The following is a 20,109-nucleotide window of genomic DNA, read 5'->3' as shown; positions in this document are numbered from 1 at the left end:
GCTGAGGAAGTTAGGGTCAGAGCACAGGGGCAGCTATGATACAGCACCCCAGGGGCAGAGAGGGTTAACAGCTTGGCAGTACAGAGAACCCCAACCTTCTGTTCAACAACCCAGAGCCTTGACCGCTTGAGCCACCACTGCCCCAGGTGTATACAGACAGCACAGTTTAACACACCTGTAGTTTCTGAGTGGCCGTGTCTTTCTGCAACTGCAACTCGTTAGCTTTCTCAACCTCTGCTTTAAGTCGTTCCAGCTCCTGTAACCACGAGAGCACAAGATGTTACCATGTAGTACATTCACACACAATCGCACACTATGCAAAATTACCTATAACTTCCCCAGACTCAATCCTAATACTGAAATATTCTATTCATATGTCTTTATATTTCACTAGGTCGGTGATGAACACTCGAATCTGATTGGTCAGAAGATGCTGATGATAATCTCTAAGCATTGCTCTCTAGTGTGTCTAAAATCACATGAAATCGAATTTCACTCAAAACACTGGGAGTAATTTCATTTATTATGTAACTATAAACAGATAAAACGTCACAGCGTACATTATATCCGTTTACAGTTACCTTTGCGTTGTGGAACATCAACACACGTTAACAATGCTAAAGAGTCGATACCTTAACCAGCATCTTATTTTTTAGTCTTTTGGCTAGTAAACAAACAAAAAATGTTCTAATGAATTTACGGCTTTACCCTTAATTCTATTCATTTCCTTACAGAAATCTTCACCATTTCAACTATTACACATTTCAATTATATCAGAGGAGAGTGTGAATGAGCTGTTGCTATAGCAACGGTAACGCATTAATATAATCCTGGGATTTGGAGATGCACAACAGTCAAAGGCACAGGTAAAGAAAGAGAAATCAACACCTTCTGACCAATCAGACTTGAGAATTTAACACTGCTGTGGTCTGATGCTGTTAACTGTCCATGTATTGAAAGAGCTTCAGGTGTTTAAGACTCCATCACACCTCCTCCTTGGCCTTCAGCGCTGCTTCCAGCTCCTCTATCGTCTGGTTCAGCTCTGTTTTCTGGTTTTTGATCCCTGTTGTCTGGCCACTGACACACTCCAGTTCTGTCACCTGGAAAACACACACACACACAAACACACACACATCCCCCATTTGTCCTTTCTCCTTCTGCCTCAATGTCGCTCAGAGAGCCGATGATGATCATGCTGACGGAGGGGAATTAAGATTTTTTTTTATGTCTATCGTTAATTTTCAGTTCAGCTCCTGCCTCTAAAAACCGATCATCCATGAAGAAAGCACATGACTCTCACCAGACAGATAGTTACCCAGCCGCAGTCTTGTTACTGCCACGTGCCACGTGAAAATATGAATATAATCAATAAAACATTAGAATATACAATTATTAAACCTGTTTGTTCTCATTTTTAAGCTTTAAAAAGATTAGATTTTTGCCTGAAATATCAAGCTATTAAATTATTAAAAAATGTCTCGTTAGTACAAAATATTCCAAAATAATTCTAACAATAATTATTAATAAAAAAAATAATAATTAGTAATAAAAAAATACTAAAAATAGTATTACTAAAATTACTAAATTTTATTACTAATTACTAAAATTTATTTTTCTAAAGATTAAGAAGTAGGTTTGATATTTGAATAATTCCCACCCACGTTCACGAAGCTCCGCCCCCAGACGTTTTCTGTTTTCCAAAAGGTTTTACTCAGTATATTCAAGGCCACGACTTAATCCACTGATTTTATTTATTTATTTATTTTTAATCATGTTCTATATACCTTCCAGGTTATTTATACAAGGAAGGAATACAAAAAAAATCTGACTTCTGCACCTTTAATATCTTTTAATATCTTTAATATATTTGACTTACTGTAATCTTGAATTACAGGATACACTAGCTACTACACTTGATTATATTCATAATATTTCCAATATTTTTCTTGACTCCATTAGTCTGTAAAGTTGAATCTATTAAAGGTCGAGGAAGCATATATATATATGAGCTGTCTGATGTTTATTAGAGTACTTGATATTAATAAATTAGTAATAAAATAACCAATGCGCGATAATAACCAATCCATTAACCTAAAGTGACATGCTACAGTTGTCTCCATATATATATATATATATATATATAATCCAGTAATGAAGCTTGTGCTGTCTCACCCTTTTGTGCAGTCTCTCTGCCTCCTCTTGATAAGCAGCTAGCTGCTGTTTCCACTGTTTAACGTTGGCCGTAGACTCCAGCAGGGCTGCCGTTAGCTTGGCGTTGTTGCTCTTCAGCGCCGCCAGCTCGGCCTCCCAGTGCTTAGTCATGTTAGTCGAGGTGCTGGGGTAAATAAAAAAAAAGAACAAGAAGGGGTGTTAAATATATTAAAGCTACCACAGATTTGTCTTGATACAGTTTCGGTGACTCTTTATTGCGAATGCAGAACGTTTCATCTGAAAGCTGAACGGTGGCTTAACTGCACTGACAGGAACGTGTTGAAGTTCATACGAGCTGTAGGTGTTCGGATGTTAGAGGAACGCTGAAATCACAGCCATCATGCTGAGCTCTGTATGTGTGAGGTTGTGAAAAAAAATAAAATAAAAAACACATCTGAATAACTTCCCTGAAAAAAATGGAAGCTGAATGGAAACAGACAGAGAAAGAACTTCAGCAAAAAAATGAATGAAAATATTTTGTGGTGCAAGCATCTAAATGACATTAAATTAATATAATATTTCTAAATATATATTTTATTTTTCACAGTATAATAGTAATGTCCTCAAGTGAGAAAGCTTTAACACGTGTGTGTATGATACAGAGTGAGAGTAAATTGTTGTGCTCTCCATGTGGGAGGGGCATACTCTGTGTCCCCTGTCAATCACAGCGACACTAGCCAACCGAGTCCACGGGCAATCTGTAAGGTGATGTAGCATGAGGAGCAGTTGGCTGGAGAAGATGCACTTGGCATCTCAGAGAGAACATCTCTTCCTGATTAGGTCAGAGTTTTCTGGTGAGTGGGAATTTGCGAATAAGCAAAAATGTGATAAAAAATATATTTAAAAATGATAAAATCATTCAGATTTCCTGTGTTATTTTGACTAAGGTGGTGTGGAGTGAAGCAGAGCCATGAGGTTTTTGGTTACTGTGGCAACAAGCTTCATCACAACCTCCAGTATTAAAGTTATTCGATTTAGGGGTCAAAGCACCAAAGTCGAATCAGAACTAATGTGTTTTATGGAAATCTGGGAATCTGACTGCAAGAAAGGTCTGGATCCAATAGCATAGTGATCTTTAACATTAACATTAAACATTCCTTTATCCGTAATCTTGGACTTCAATTTTAAAACACTAATTAATCCACAAGTAACATAAGCTGCATTTGTTTTTGTCAGACTCTGGTGAGGTAACAATGATCTATAGCTAGAGAATCCAGGCCCAAATGCAGTGATACAAGGCAGAAGAGGGTTTTATTAACAAAATAATGAAACAAACAGACACAGGAAGTAGGTGTAGGTCTAGCAGTAGGTGTAAAACTTAAGGCAACAAAACAGAACAAAAAATATGAGGCAGAAAACGAGAGAGAAAAAATGGGTTACAAGAGACAAGGAGTCAGCAACGACAAATACAAAACAGCAGGTATATATAGGGGAGGTAATTAGAGACACAGAGGCGGGAACGGGATAAGGATCTAGCAGGGGGAAACCCCAAAAAAGCAAGGACATAAACAAACATAAACAACACCAACAAACACTATAACATAACATAAACAAACAATGCCAGATCGCCCTCTAGTGTTCTGAAAGGGAACTGTCCAAGCTATCCATGACAGCTATAATGTAAGTGAGAACAGGAACTAACTTGAAATAAAATGTAACTAGAAGTATAAACATGTCAGTTTTTAAAGTAAAACTGTTGCCAAACACTCAGGGTGGCTGGTGGAGGCTAAAGTGGTTGGGGCTCTGAGTTGTTGAACGGGGGGATCGGCGTTCAAGCCCCAGCGCCGCCGGGCTGCCACTGTTGGGCCCTTGAGCAAGGCCCCAAACCTACTCTGCTCCAGGGGCACTGCATCATGGCTGACCCTGCGCTCTGACCCCAACCCGCAAGGGGCTATGCGAAAAAAGAATTTCACTGTGCAGTAATGTATATGTGACAAATAAACACAACATTCTCTAGCCTCATTACTTCATTGTGGTTCTCCAGGTTCTAACTCTAGTCCCTCATTCAATATGGTGTATGACCCCACGTTCTGGACAATGACTGTAATTTATATATAAAAAAAAACAGACCATATGCCAGTCCTGAGTCTCCTCAAGGTCGAAACGTTTCTTAAGAAACCTTTACGGAATAAAACAACTCTTTAAGTCTGACTGTGAAGTGGCCTTCATGCAGAATGATTTAAGTGCATTTGTATCCATATTTAATGCAGGTCTCACACAGGGGGTTAATTTACAGCTTTACTGAACCCCAGGGACCTGAGAAGCGTGTCAATAATGCATGATGGCATCAACCGTGCCAGTTTTATGTGAAATCAGCGTGGTACAAACATTACAGCTTTATTTCTATGCAGGAAAGAGCCGTACTTCTCTGTTCTCCATGATTACCAAGCATCCGGCTAATTAACCCTGCTTTCACTCCATCACTGGAGAAGATGTCCTGGGGTTCAGGAAGATGATGGATTAAGATTATTTGGATCTAGTTCATCTCAGAACATAGATCTCGGAAGTTCACCTGTGTGGGAACGGCACCGCGTTCGTCTCGGCTCGAGGCTCCGAGTTCTGAGAGGGGTCGGGCGGGATCCGCTCGTCGTCCGTCCCGTTGATGCTCTCGGGGGTCAGCGGTGACTGCAGGTCACCTGTAGCTGATTCCTGTCAGGATATAAAAACAACATAATTGGATTTAGATCCTGGAGTCTTTCCACTTGCTGATCTTTTCGAGAAGTGAAATTTATTCACCCGCAGTGTTGGTGATGCATGAATGCATGAGGAATAATGAGGGGTGTCTGAGAAAGCTTTAGCGGTTATCGTTAATCGTCAGAGAACTGACATAAGGGTGAATATATTAACTCAAACTTTACACCAGCATGTGAAACGTCCCTCGATTGACCCTCGTAGCCATGTAGCATCCGATTCTGATTTATTGTGCCATCCAGCGTTGATAAATTGAGAATCTTTAGCAGCTACATATAACCTCTAAAGACGTCATGTGACATACTTTAGAATTCAAAAGAACGGAAATCTTCTCATATTTGCTCGCTAGCTATTTGCTCTCACTTCTGTCTCATAATTGTAACCTGATTAGTCATACATTTGACGTCATTTGGTACTTTCTAAAAACATTTCTTGCGACAGTAGTCGAGGAGAAACATCTCGTCCTCGGAAGATTCTCCTCAGAAGGTGAGCTGAGGATTGTAGGTCTGTTATTTAACCGTATTAATGTCTTGTATCCAGTCATCTCGGATTACATGGAAAGTCTTTCCGATGTTGCAGGGCTACCAAACATGCGCTCGGGAGACGCTACTCTCCTCTGCCTTACTCGGTGTGATTGCCCAGTATCACCCAGGATCAGGATCATCTTATTGTCAGAGCGAGAGGGGAAATAGAACAATTTTGCCACCCAGAGAGTCAGGGCAATTACACTCTCCTCCGCTGGCAGCTGTGGTAAGGCCGGGTTTCGAGCGGACTATCAGTCAACGACGGGATATTTATCCACCGCTGGCCACATTGTACTCACGGATGGAAGAGTGAGCAAAAAAAAATTAGCTTATTTACATTTATATACAAGTTTTATTCAGAACTCAAATTTTCAGACTATCCTTGAGGCATATGATGGCAATCCCTTCAATTTCAGCAGAGAGAAAGTCACTATCTAGATGATTTTGGCTTTACTTGGTAGAAACAGGATTTTAAGACTTATTTATTTGGATTCACAATCATGACTTCCAAACTCCTTGCGCTTTTAAAGAAAGCAAGAATGTTGCTCAGGTGAAAGTCACGGCTTTCTGTAGGCCTTTTTGTTTGTGCTTTTGCATACGCAAACCTTCATCATGAGCCCAAGAAAAATTTCCGGTCACATTAAAGCACTTACTTAAACGCGTGAGTTCACTATTCATGATAATGTATTTACTTCACGTTAATTAGTTAGTTAGTTCACGTTAATGTGTACATCATTACAAAAATTCTGTTGTAGATTGATTAGTGTTCAATAATACAGAACAAGATTCCTATTTTCATATTTCTGTTAGTGTTTTAAAGGCAGATGCCTGTTGTTAGTGGTTCAAGACGGTTCCTGGCTCTTGCTTACCTTCTTAGCGGCCACAGTCGAGTCCCGTTTGTGCTTGAATTGAATAAGGGGACACTGTTAGAGGAGTGTTATGTAAAAAGCAGTGTGTTGTGAACCGTCACATCTTTTACAGAGACTCAGAGACAAGACACGGTTAAAACAGCTGCTCCAAATATTTGTTTAGTGGTTAAGGTTAATCGAACAAGCGAGATGCAGGACTGCGGGTTTATTTTACACTAGACACGGCTTGCTGGAGGACGGAAGGAGACGATAGACAGGGTTGATTTTAACAATGTTGGGATTTGACATAGGGTTTTAGTGAGAACCTCTTCACGGGTGTTACACACATAAGGAAAGGTTCGGTTCTGATGTTAAATGGCTCGGGTGGATGTTTTAGCATGTCCTGAGCGGATGTTTTGAGTGCTCTGATGGAGGTGGTGGGTTTGTCAGGGAGCACGGAGGTGTTCAGGGACCAGCGCGTCGACGCCAAGCTTACCTTTGAAGACACCAAAGCCAGTTTGCGCTTGGAAGAATCGGATGATGATGTTAGAGGTCAAAGAGTATAAAATGTCGAATGCAAGAAGGAATCGAAAGTTTAGAGAGAGGTGTTGGAGTGTGTGTGTGTGTGTGTGTGAGACAGATTTACCTGTGAGGGCGTGCTGGTCAGCTCCATCTTCTCCTGAGATTTCTCCTTTGCTAACCGTGCAGCTTCCTTAAACTCTGTGAATTTTTCCGCAAACTGGGAAAACAGAGAGAGGTGACGTGAAAACAGGGATTTTTGCAGATTTTCATTCCAAATCGGATTAATAAGATGGCAGATGATCTTTTCAGAATCAGAAACACACCAGTAAACCAATGGTGGTTTGTTGTGTTCAGAACTGGGAATTGAAATGAAATCATTTCTGTGTTTGTAAATGGAGAAAAAAAAACCTCCATGTAAAAGGTGGGTTTGTTAGCTAGAAGCTAGCCAGCTAGCACTGTGAATATTGATGTAGGATTGTAATATTGTTGACTGATCAAATCCTAAATCCTAAACAGAATATAAAGTAGACAATAAGTGATATTTTATTTTATTTTATTTTATTTACTGTTGACGGCATGTTGACATGAGGACAGTCCGAGTAGGAATTCTGATTTCAGGAGGCATTATTTTCTTGTTTTTTTCCCCAGATGGAGAATGAATGTGCAAGATTTAGCTGGACTTGACTTGATAACCAGCTCACGACATGTTGTTTTATTATATATTATAGTCTCGACGGTTCACAGAGCTCATGCTAGTTTCGACTGACGGTTGTAACTTGTCATTTCCTCAACAAAAACTAGGAAAAACAAAAGAAAACGCCCTCAATTCGGAATTCCTATTTGGTGACTCAGGTCTGTATTGTGAACTCCGAAGTGAGGAAAGTAAATGTGGCTGATCACAGTCAGATGGCTAGCTTGTTTCTAACGAGAGCTGGACACGGAGACGACCACGGAGATGACCATGTTGAGGTTTTTTCCGTCTCACTTTGCTCAGGTGGCCCTCGGACGAGAAGCCCAGGCCGTAGACGGTGTTGGCTCTGCTGTCCGCCCACTGGCCAAATTTCTGTGAGGTCTTAGTGAAGGTCATGTTGGGGGTGATGGTGCTGTTGATGATGGCCTGAGGAGAGGAAAACAGCAACAGAACAAATTATTACACCAAGTATTTACTTTTATAAAAAAAAAAAAAACGTTACAGCTAGGTGTAATTCTTCTGAGAATGTGTGTGTGTGTGTGTGTTTATGTTTAAAAGAGTGTTAAAATGTCACCACATGGTTATTAGAGAAGCTTCTACAGCCTGAGCTGTTAATTGAAAAAAGGTCTCTTGAGATGAGAATTGTATTCATCATGAAATACACGGCTGCAGTGTTTTAATCATGTGTGTGTGTCTGTGTGTGTGTCAGAGAGAGAGAAAGAGGGGGAGAGAGACAGAGAGAGAGAGAGAGAGAGAGGGAGGGAGGGAGAGAGAAAGAGGATGAGAGAGAGAGAGAGATGGGGGGGAGGGATGAAAATTGCACAAAGGCATAAATTACATTTTAACACATAACTGTGGATAAGTTTCCTGGGGAAAGGGGTCTCTGATGGCTGTGTGTGTGTGTGTGTCTGTGTGTGTGTGTTGCTCATAGGCTATGATGGCATCCCAATTGATTAGACAACAGGAAGCAGTCATCAATAAGGTGAGAATGTCTATGGAACTATTGACTGTCTACTGTGTGTGTGGGTGTGTGTGTGTGTGTGTGTGTGTGTGTGCATGAGTAAGACAGAAAGAGAGAGAAAGACAGAGAGAGAGATATGGAGTAGGTTTTGTATAATAAGCTGCTGTTGCTGCCCATTTTTTGGCATTTTCCTGCTGTGCGTATTGTGCACGCACACACACACACTAGCTCTTATATTGACTTTTAGGAAATTCAGTTTTTTTCTAAGAGCATGATTACACACTCACGAGCGGGTGATGGTTGTGCTGTGAATGCTTTTGTGTGTGTGTGTGTGTTTGCACGTGTCTGTTATGCAACCATGCTTTCCAAAATATCTTCTCCTCTTATCCCGGCCTGGAGTCCAAAATAACTTCCATGCCACCCCCATAGAACTCTCTAGTGTGTGTGTGTGTGTGCGTGTGTGTGTGTGTGTGTGTGTGTGCGTGCGCGTGTGTGCATATATGAGTAAGGCAGAATGCAGGAGAGCTTCAGCTGATGCTGCTTTTCCACAGTGCAGATAGTGTGGATCTGTGTGATAATAAATTCATCCTGTAACTAAGTACCGGTACTGAATTTAGTTCCTGCTCAGGAGTAAACGGAACCAAACAGGGACTTGTGAGTGGTGGAACATCAATTAGCTACAAATCTGTAAAAAACCTTCACGCTACTTCCCAAAATCCTACACTACAGTGCATGAAAGTCCAGTCCAGTCCACTGCCTCACCCTTTCACCTCACTGTTATAACCGCATGCCTTCAGATGATCCACTTCTTCGTGTATTAACTGCCTTCCAGGTGTAAATCTAACAGTAAATAATGTTGTCATTACTATTTAACGTAAGGACTCTGACCTTAGATCCGTCCAGACTGATGATGCGATACACGTTGCGAGTGCTGTCGTAGAAGTAGGACACGGTGACGGCGTGCTTGCTGGTAGGAACCCAGTTCTTTTTGGTGTTGGGGTCGATCTGGAAGACGTGGGCTCTGGTGCTGAAGATGGGCTGCTCTCTGTGAAGGAAAAGAAAAACAAATAAAAGGTTATTAACTCTTTTGTTCCTCATCCATGTTCAGCATTGAATGTCTTTGTCATGGTTAATATGAAGTAGAGACTCAGGACTTTAAGAACTTGTAGTGTTTCAGCCTATTAAGGGGTGATACACACCGATCAGGCTTAACATTATGACCACCTGCCTAATATTGTGTTGGTCCCCCTTTTTGCTGTCAAAACAGCCCTGACCCGTCCTGCACTGTGTATACTGACACCTTTCTATCAGAACCAGCATTAACTTCTTCAGCAATTTGAGCAACAGTAGCTCGTCTGTTGGATCGGATCACACGGGCCAGCCTTCACCCTCCACGTCCATCAATGAGCCGTGGCCGTCCATGACCCTGTCGCCAGGTCAGCGCTGTTCCTTCCTTGGACCACTTTTGATAGATACTGACCACTGCAGACCGGGAACACTCCACAAGAGCTGCAGTTTTGGAGATGCTCTGATCCAGTGGTCTAGCCATCACAATTCGGCCCTTCGTCAAACTCGCTCAAATCCTTACGCTTGTCCATTTTTCCTGCTTCTAACATCAACTTTGAGGACAAAATGTTCCCTTGCTGCCTAACAGGTGCCATGATGAGGAGATAATCAGTGTTATTCATGTCACCGGTCAGTGGTCATAATGTTATGCCTGATCAGTGTATTCATAGAAAAGTAAATGTTGATATCAAACCCATTTCTGCTCTCTGAGATGCTTCAAGTGCTTGTTCATCTAAAAATCAGCTCAAATCTCATCTTCGACCAGTAAGATTCTGTGTAAGGTTATCCAACAGAGGGTAAAACACACTGGAAGCCAAGAGAGTCCTGACTCATTTAATATCAGACCTGCGGTGATAAAATAATTCATTTGTTTACGTTGATTGAAAATTTCCATTCCACTAGAAAAACAGAATGCTAATATACATGTAAAATAGGTTAATAATCATATTCATTATTATAATATCTAGGCAATAATATCTAGGAAAATATTACATTTTTCTAAATATTTTAATGTCAGGCAAATTCAACTCATTTATTCAGTTTACATATACTAAATTATTTGAAGCTTTAAAAAATTATCTAAGAAGAGATACAAGCTTCAAGAAATCTTCGCTTGCTAAGTTTTTCTTTTTTTTTTGCAGCGTGTATGTGAACGGCAGCTGCGTCGCTCGGCATGAAGCAGAAACACTGGGCTCGTCATCAAGCTCCGTGCCAACATGGCAGTCTGAACTGACCGATTCAGTGGTCTGAGCAGAAAGTGCCATGTGACACAACATGCGGTGAGCACGCTGATGTCAACAAGAACAAGATCTCCAATAACACTGTGTATGCACAGACTCGAGTCTCAGAAAATCATTCGCGTCTGCTTAAGAAGTGAGTAAGAAAAAATAACAAATGCAGTGTTTAAAACTCCTGGGTGTGTGTGTGTGTGTTCATTTATTCAGGATCAGCCTACTTGGTGTACTAAGCTAAATCCTGTAAGGACAATGTAATACACAAAACATGTCAACACTTCGGAGTCTGATGTTAAAGGTAAACAATCAATGACAGCATGTAATTATTTATTTTCAATTTTTTTTAATCTGTTTATATTTATAGAAAACTGCTGGTTTCCTCATAAGCATCTCTAAAGGAAATAAGACAAAAAAAACGTTCTAAAGTCTTACTACAAAATATGAACAATGAATGCGTTCACTTTAATATTTAATCATTGACATGATGGATTAGCAGGTAAGGTGTTTGCACCTCTAGGTTTGAGGGTTCGATTCCCACCTCTGACCTCTGACTTGTGTGTGTGGATTTCCACGTCCACCCTGTGCTTTGGGTTTCTTCCGGTTCTCTGGTTTCCGCTAACAGTCCAAAGACGTGCTGTAGCAGCTCTAAATTGTGTGTGTGTGTGTGTGTGATATGATGTGCCCTGTGATTATTTGGCACCCTGTCCAGGGTGTCCCCTGCCTTGTGCCCTGAATACCCTGGGACAGGCTCTAGGTTTTCTGTGACCCTGTGTAGGATAAGCACTACAGAAATGTGACAGATGAAAAGATGGATGGATGGATGGACGAATTAATAGATGGATGAATGAATGAATGAATGAATGAATGAATGAATGGATGGATGGATGGATGGATGGATGAATGAGTGGAGAGATAGATGGATGGATGGATGGATGGATGGATGGACGAAGGAATGGATGGGCGAATGAATAGATAGATGAATGAAAGGATGGACGGATGGATAGATGGACGGACGGATGGATGAATGAATGGATGGGCGAATGAATAGATGGATGAATGAAAGGATGGACGGATGAATTGTTGGATGGACAAATGGATAAATGGTCTCCTGTGTCAGTGTTTTGTAACAGTAAAGCTGTAATGGTTTGTGGTTTCTGACACTGGAAAGTCTTTCAGATGTTGAGCTGTGATTACTTATTTATAAACTTCATGATAAAGAAAAACAAACGTACATTCCAAATCATTAAAAAGAGAAATATCCAGATAAAAATTGAGACACGTTTTTAAAACTGATTTTCTTGAAACTACTGTGTAAAGGTTCAAGCAACAAAGGCAAAGGACTCATGAAGCAGAACACTGCACCTGTGTGTGTGTGTGTGTGTGTGTATCCTAAATTCTGCCCTTTTAAAACAAGCCAGGACCCTAACTGTGTTTACACCTGTGTTTGAAAAATCCTCACACACACACACACACGGCTCATTAGGCCCATCATTTTTTTCTGTGCTTTGCAATAAAACACTGCATCAAAGCAGGTCATGGAAACAAAATGAATATTGCCTCTAATAATTAAAGTGATTTATGACACTCGCTACAGAACAGTGAAAGATAAGAAAACACAAACACACACACACACACACCATGGAAGTGATTTTCAATTTGGAATGAATGATATGCATGCAGTGTCTGCGTACATGTGTGTCTGTGTGTGTTTTCTTATCTTTTACTGTTCTGTGGAATAAACCTCCTTTTCCTCTTAAACAATTACAAGCGGAGAGCAGTTTTAAGTATGAAATGAAGAAATGGTTTAATGCTAGATAACTTTTTATTCGATTTTTCATGCACGGTTCTTGCCTTCTTGACTACTCCAATCTGTTATCGGACATCTTTAACAGGACCGCGCTGGAAACAAGCGTTTGTGTTTCATTGTGTTATTTTTCTTCAATGCTTGTAAGCATCTGACCACTCTAACAGAGTCTTATATTCTTTTAGATCAGAGAACTGATTGACGAAATGAAAATACATTCACACACACTAAACAATAAAACATGTCTTTAAGGTCTCACAGCTCACAGAGTGAATCACTTATCATGACCAATAAGTTCATTACACATGATTAAACGAATTACTGCATAATTAATGAATACACACACACGCGCTAGTTAAGAGGTTTGAAAAGAGACACCAGCGCTCAATATCATCAGCGCCAAAGGGAAACTTCTAGCAGCTGACCTACATGAAGCCTGGGATGGAGAAGCGGCTGCGCGTGTGATTGATGGCGCCGCTATGCAAATCCTTTCCGTCTGACACGTTTCCGCTTCGGAGACAAACGCTTTGTCTGATGCACTGTAATGAAAACGTTGCACCAGAGAAAGGTTTTGTTGTTGGGATGAAAGCGACGCGGCTGCTGTTATTCAAAACCGCGGTGTAACGGACAGACGAGTCAGTCACTCTTCCAGCATCTGACTCTGAGTCTGACTTCTTCCTGCCTCAATCATCAGAAAATCAAAAAAAAAAAAGTTTTTGCAGAAAGATTGCTTAGGTTTAGAGTTCGGTGTGAAGGTTTACATCTTCCTTTCTGATCGTGACATCACGTGTTTATTTACGTGAAAAAATAAAACATTCATAAGACAATAATCAATCAGAGGATGTTGTGATGAAGGAGACTATTAGAGTTATCATTGCTACAAAGCTGAATATTTTCCAAAAAGTAATAGTAAATTTATAGTTACATTTCTGGCATTTGGCTGAGGCTCTTATCCAAAGTGACTTACATTTAATCACACTTTTATACAACTAAGGGTTATGGGCCTTGCTCAAGGGCCCAACAGAGACACCTTAGTGGACCGGGGATTTGAACTCACACCCCTCCAATTGATAGCCCAACATCTTAGCCACTAAGCTACCATATCCCCATCTAGCCTCAGTCTCACTTAAAGACTAAAGACTTCCCTGTGTACCTAAACATACCAGTTGTTACAGATCACTGACACTGCAGACTCCTTCCTTGTTCCTGTAGAAATGATAACGTATTGACGAGTGTGTTCATACTGTATAAACCCGTGATTTGCATTGCAGCTGCTATTACAGCTCCAAAATGAATCACCACTTCTGACCAATCAGAAAGAAGAATTCAACAGAACTCATGTTAATGTGAAATATTTTTCAGCACTGCTGCAACACAGATAAAGCTCCTGTAACCGAATGAAAGCTAAATGTTCTGATGGCAATTTCATGCAAAGCAAAACCGCTTCCTACTTCCTGGATTTTTAAAACAAAAGGTCAGAATGGAGATACGTCCTTGTTCTCCAACATCCTTCGGTCGGTTTCTTCATCGGTGTGGTCGAGGATGTACAACGATCAGGCATTATGTTATGACCACCTGCATAATATTGGTGTCGGTCCCCCTTTTGCTGCCAAGACAACCCTGACCCGTCCTGCACTGTGTATACTGACACCTTTCTATCAGAACCAGCATTAACTTCTTCAGCAATTTGAGCAACAGTAGCTCGTCTGTTGGATCGGATCACACGGACCAGCCTTCGCTCCCCACATGCATCAATGAGCCTTGGCCGTCCATGACCCTGTCGCCGGTTCTCCACTGTTCCTTCCTTGGACCACTTTTGATAGATACTGACCACTGCAGACCGGGAACACCCCACAAGAGCTGGAGTTTTGGAGATGCTCTGATCCAGTGGTCTAGCCATCACAATTTGGCCCTTTGTCAAACTCACTCAAATCCTTACGCTTGTCCATTTTTCCTGCTTCTAACATCAACTTTGAGGACAAAATGTTCACTTGTTGCCTAATATATCCCACCCACTAACAGGTGCCATGATGAGGAGATCATCAGTCTTATTCACTTCACCTCTCATTGCTCAGAATGTTATGCCTGATCTGTGTAAGTCTGGCGTATCACTGCTCTGCTGTGGGTCGACTCCCGTATCTCTGTGTGGCTGCCATTTCCTCTAGGGGTATTTAAGGGAACAGAGATAACATCTCAGCTTGTAAAGAAGGCAAGGAAGAAGGCACAGCAGACAAAGTGAGAGTGACAGCGAGGAAAAGTGGTACCTAAAGAAGTTTTCTTGAGCAGGAATCTCACGTTCGTGTTTCGGGTTTCTTTCCAGAGCTGTTGAATTGTTTGCCCGGGTTCAGCGGGATGCAAATGAAAACGTTTAATGATCCGTTCTGCCCTGACGTGGCCAAAATGTTCAGGATGTTCTTTTCTTTCATACAGGACACAGAAGGATAGAGAGGAAGTAGTATTAGCAGAGAAATGTAATTGGCCGACTCAGACCTCATTAAGAGACTGTTTTCTAGTCACTGTGGTGTGCTTAGGGACATCTCTCTCTCTCTCTCTCTTTCTCTCTCTCTCTCTCTCTCTCACTTCCCCTGCTCTCTCGAGGGGACTAGCCTTCTCATTAATTAAGCAAAATGGAAATTTTGTAAAAAAAAGTAAAAAACTTTACTTTTAACTGATTCAACATCAGGAATCCATTCATCAAATAGTGGCCGCTTGCTTCCTCTCCCTCTAAATAAAGCTGACTGTTACGTTAATAACAACGACTCAATTAATTTTAACCATCAGAAGTGTTCAAATTGGGGAAAAAATTATTGGTAAATTTAAAAAGAAAATTCCTGGAAGTGAAATTTCACACACAGTACATTCTCAATTATACAGACACTTCATTAAAAGACAAAATTATAATTCTATGTTTTCCAAATGATTCAGTTCCTAATTCACGTAAACAATTAAACTAAGTCACCACTAATGTTTTAGTTGGTATGTACGAAATAAAAAACACAGGACATGCTGTTACAGGAAAATAATCAACGATGGGACTGAGATAGGAAAAGATACTGATGTGACTCAAAGGCTATTTTCCGATAACGACACATCCTGTCGTGTTTTATTCCTCTTCTACAACACCAACGATAACGTTTTGTTAGCTTTTATCCATTTCAGATCGTCCACGAAACAACTCCCTGTTACCACTTACATGCGATCGGATCGAATATGTCCGGTCTTCACTGCACCCTGACATGCTATAAGCATCAGGAAAAAATCATTTGCCAGCTTTCTGGTGTTTCTGCTGCTCAGTTTGGCCCATAGCCCTGGACCAGATCCCTGTTTAGCATAAGTGTTGGTGCACCGCTGGGTGAACAGAGCACAGCATCGCCAGATGGTGAAGCCGCAATGAATTTTCCATTTAGCGTTAGTCCAAATAAAATAATCAGTAGCTGTTTAGTGATGGAGATAACACAACTTTAAATATTGTCCCGCAAACAAAGAAACGTGGAAAGATCCGCAAGTATTATTACACCTGAAGCCCAAACTATAGCAAACCAAGAAGACGCAATTTCAACACCGTTTATGACATAAGTCCATAGAATTTCCTGTTATTTCATCTCTAACACACCTGATTCAATTCATCACCCGTTTATCAGGGCTTTACTCAGCTGAGTAAGGTGTGTTTTAAGGCAAGAGAAACTGAAAACCTGGAAACCTGAAATCTACTGTTTTGGAAACTTTACACAAAACATCACTAAGCATCGAATCTGTGCTCGAATTTTCCATAACAGAGTTTTAAAGATAAACAGGTTTACTGTTTCGGGAACGCTCTACATTCAAGCTGTATGCAAAAAAGCAACAGGCAAATCAACAAGCAAAAATCACACGCTCTAATGATCTTCACTCTTATTAGTTGTTTAACTGAACAGGAGGTCACTGAACAAACTGCTCTCTATAATGGACAAGCCGTTCACCTGGTCTACAATGCAGAGTCAGTGGAGCTCATTTGGCAAAACTCTCAACACGTGCTGTATCTTGTTACTGACTGAGCTGCTGTAACACAAGAATTTCCCTCAGGGGATCAATAAAGTATATCTATCTATCTATCTATTTATCAGCTATAGCATTATGAGCAGTGAGAGGTGAAGTGAATAACACTGATGATCTCCTCATCATTAGTTAGTGGGTGGGATATATTAGGCAGCAAGTGAACATTTTGTCCTCAAAGTTGATGTTAGAAGCAGGAAAAATGGACAAGTGTAAGGATTTGAGCGAGTTTGATTAAGGGCCAAATTGTGATGGCTAGACCACTGGATCAGAGCATCTCCAAAACTGCAGCTCTTGTGGGGTGTTCCCGGTCTGCAGTGGTCAGTATCTATCAAAAGTGGTCCAAGGAAGGAACAGTGGTGAACCGGCGACAGGGTAATGGGTGGCCAAGACTCAGTGACGCACGTGGTGACCGAAGGCTGGCCTGTGTGGTTTGATCCAACAGACGAGCTACTGTTGCTCAGATTGCTGAAGAAGTTTATGCTGGTTCTGATAGAAAGGGGTCAGAATACACAGTGCAGGACGGGTCAGGGCTGGTTTGGCAGCAAAAGGGGGACCAACACAATATTAGGCAGGTGGTCATACTGTTATGCCTGGTCAGTCTATCTATCTATCTATCTATCTATCTATCTATCTATCTATCTATCTATCTATCTATCGAGGCATAGTTGTCTCTGCAATGCTGTTTTAAAACCCAACACAGATATACAGAATAAAAAGCCTGTTCAATTAACATACCTTTTAACAACAAAGCGACTAATCTAATACATTATTTTTTCTAAGCATATCTATATTCCAGAGTTTCTTCTTGTCTGTATGCATGAAAAAAACCAAAAACAAAGAATGCCTTGATCCATAATATATATCTTTTTTTAAATGTTACTGAACCACTCATGATCCATAAGTCTCATGGGAGTCATTAGGAATCATTAAACTGCACTACATGGTCAAATAACAGCTTAGGTAGAGCTTAGGTACTGTATAAGGGGTCATTTTCGAGGATGAGGAATGACCTGAGGTGGAAACACTGTATCCTTGTGATCTTATATTCTAATATAACAAACCACTTGAGCATACGTTACTGAATTATTCTTCGTAACCCTTTTAACTGTGTTCTCAACCCCTAGATCTACAAATTAATGCACTACACACTTGTCATTTTGAATCACTATAATAATAATCAATACTCAAGGTCATTTTTTGTGCCACATAATAAAAAAATGACCTACAAACCTCCCTCAATACGTATCCCATGATGGAGTGTATACTGTAAATAAACCAGTAACCACTGAAACTCACATTTTGAAACTCAGCAGCACTTAGTATTATTATTATAACTCGCTTTTATGCAAAGCTTTTAAGCACACAGAATCATTTCCAACTTCATCCATTACTGATGTAAAGCCTTTTACTCTACACAGATGATCTAATATCCCTGAGGACCTTGAACCTTCACTAAAAACTGTCCTGAAGGCAAAAATGGACTCTATGCATTATTAAGTAGACTGATTATATATTTTCGATAATGTATTTTTTCATTTTATCCCCATTCCCACACACACACACACACACCGCTGTATAACAGCCTGCAAGCAAAAGCGAGAAATAAAACAAGAGCTCTTGATTAACACGATCGGCAAAAAGCAGCTCTCAGTGTGTGAGCAAAAGTGTGTGAAGATTCACAATGCTCTCACTGGACCAACTCATTTTGTGCACAGGGAATGTGTGTGTGTGTGCATACCGAATGTAGTTAGTAATCTGTTACACAATAGGCAGTATGCGGGACACACAACAAATGATTAAAGGTCTGGGTCACTTTTTGCAAAACAAATCGGTACCTTATCGTATCAGCAGTTCTCTCTCTGTCCGTCTCTCTCTCTTTCTCTCTCGCTCATTCTCTCTCTCTCTTTCTCTTCCTTTCTCTGCCTCTCTATCCCTCTCTCTCTCCACACTGCCCACTAATCATCTCTTTAATAACATGTCCTTTACTGTTGCTCTGGAGCACTGAGGCTAATAGCCATTAGTTTAGCATCATGAGGCACACTGCTGTCATATAAGAGCATTAAACCTCTTTGGGGTGTGCTGTTACGGGAAAACAATCCATGACAGAGCGGCTTTATGCAAATCAGAGTTACTGTTACAACGCTGAATCTGATTATTATTTTACAATTATTACATTTGTTTTATTTATTAAAGAATGACATGTCACGCTTTTTATCTGTTTCTAGTTGCATTTAATGTTATGTAACTCATCACCAGACTGTGACACACACACACACACACGTGAGGTGTTAAATACCAGACACAGGCTGAGGGTGAAGGTGAGAGAGCGTCCATCTGCTCATAGTGCAGACTAAATTCCATAAAATCCCTCTTCAACTCTACATTCATTCTGATCCCAGAGCTACACACTGCAACACACTGCTACAGACTGCAACACACTGCTACAGACTGCAACACACTGCAACACACTGCTACACACTGCAACACACTGCTACAGACTGCAACACACTGCTACACACTGCAACACACTGCAACACACTGCTACACACTACTACAGACCACAACACACTGCTACACACTGCAACACACTGCTACACACTACTACACACTGCTACAGACCACAACACACTGCTACAGACTGCAACACACTGCTACAGACCACAACATACTGCTACACACTGCTACAGACCACAACATACTGCTACACACTGCTATAGACCACAACATACTGCTACACACTGCTACAGACCACAACATACTGCTACACACTGCTACAGACCACAACATACTGCTACACACTGCTACAGACCACAACATACTGCTACACACTGCCACAGACCACACCATACTGCTACACACTGCTACAGACCACAACATACTGCTACACACTGCTACAGACCACAACATACTGCAACACACTGCCACAGACCACACCATACTGCTACACACTGCTACAGACCACAACATACTGCTACACACTGCTACAGACCACAACATACTGCTACACACTGCTACAGACCACAACATACTGCTACACACTGCTACAGACCACAACATACTGCTACACACTGCTACAGACCACAACATACTGCTACACACTGCCACAGACCACAACATACTGCTACACACTGCTAAAGACCACAACATACTGCTACACACTGCAACACACTGCTACAGACCACAACATACTGCTACACACTGCCACAGACCACAACATACTGCTACACACTGCTAAAGACCACAACATACTGCTACACACTGCAACACACTGCTACAGACCACAACATACTGCTACACACTGCTACAGACCACAACATACTGCTACACACTGCTACAGACCACAACATACTGCTACACACTGCTACAGACCACAACATACTGCTACAGACCACAACATACTGCTACAGACCACAACATACTGCTACACACTGCCACAGACCACAACATACTGCTACACACTGCTAAAGACCACAACATACTGCTACACACTGCAACACACTGCTACAGACCACAACATACTGC

The 20,109-nt window shown here is 41.0% G+C and overlaps 1 protein-coding gene and 1 long non-coding RNA gene across 2 annotated transcripts in view; one reads left to right on the top strand and one right to left on the bottom strand.

Annotated features, from left to right (window-relative positions):
- The window catches only part of LOC131369131 (homer protein homolog 1), a 34,220-nt gene that overhangs the window by 2,975 nt on the left and 11,136 nt on the right, over window positions 1–20,109 (bottom strand). Inside the window, exons 2-8 of the mRNA XM_058415595.1 lie at window positions 9,337–9,493; window positions 7,782–7,913; window positions 6,921–7,013; window positions 4,724–4,860; window positions 2,173–2,335; window positions 990–1,100; window positions 176–256 (exon numbers count right to left, since the gene is read on the bottom strand). Of these exons, the coding sequence (XP_058271578.1) occupies window positions 176–256; window positions 990–1,100; window positions 2,173–2,335; window positions 4,724–4,860; window positions 6,921–7,013; window positions 7,782–7,913; window positions 9,337–9,493 (874 nt within the window). The remainder of the gene's footprint in view (window positions 1–175; window positions 257–989; window positions 1,101–2,172; window positions 2,336–4,723; window positions 4,861–6,920; window positions 7,014–7,781; window positions 7,914–9,336; window positions 9,494–20,109) is intronic.
- LOC131369132 (uncharacterized) lies at window positions 9,384–13,058 on the top strand. The gene is made up of 3 exons (XR_009207236.1): window positions 9,384–9,522; window positions 10,656–10,793; window positions 10,959–13,058. It is a non-coding gene; the product is annotated as an uncharacterized LOC131369132 (long non-coding RNA).

This window comes from Hemibagrus wyckioides, linkage group LG18 (genome assembly GCF_019097595.1).
Source record: "Hemibagrus wyckioides isolate EC202008001 linkage group LG18, SWU_Hwy_1.0, whole genome shotgun sequence".
NCBI classification, from domain to species: Eukaryota; Metazoa; Chordata; class Actinopteri; order Siluriformes; family Bagridae; genus Hemibagrus; species Hemibagrus wyckioides.
This window is presented reverse-complemented; position numbering and strand designations above follow the sequence as displayed.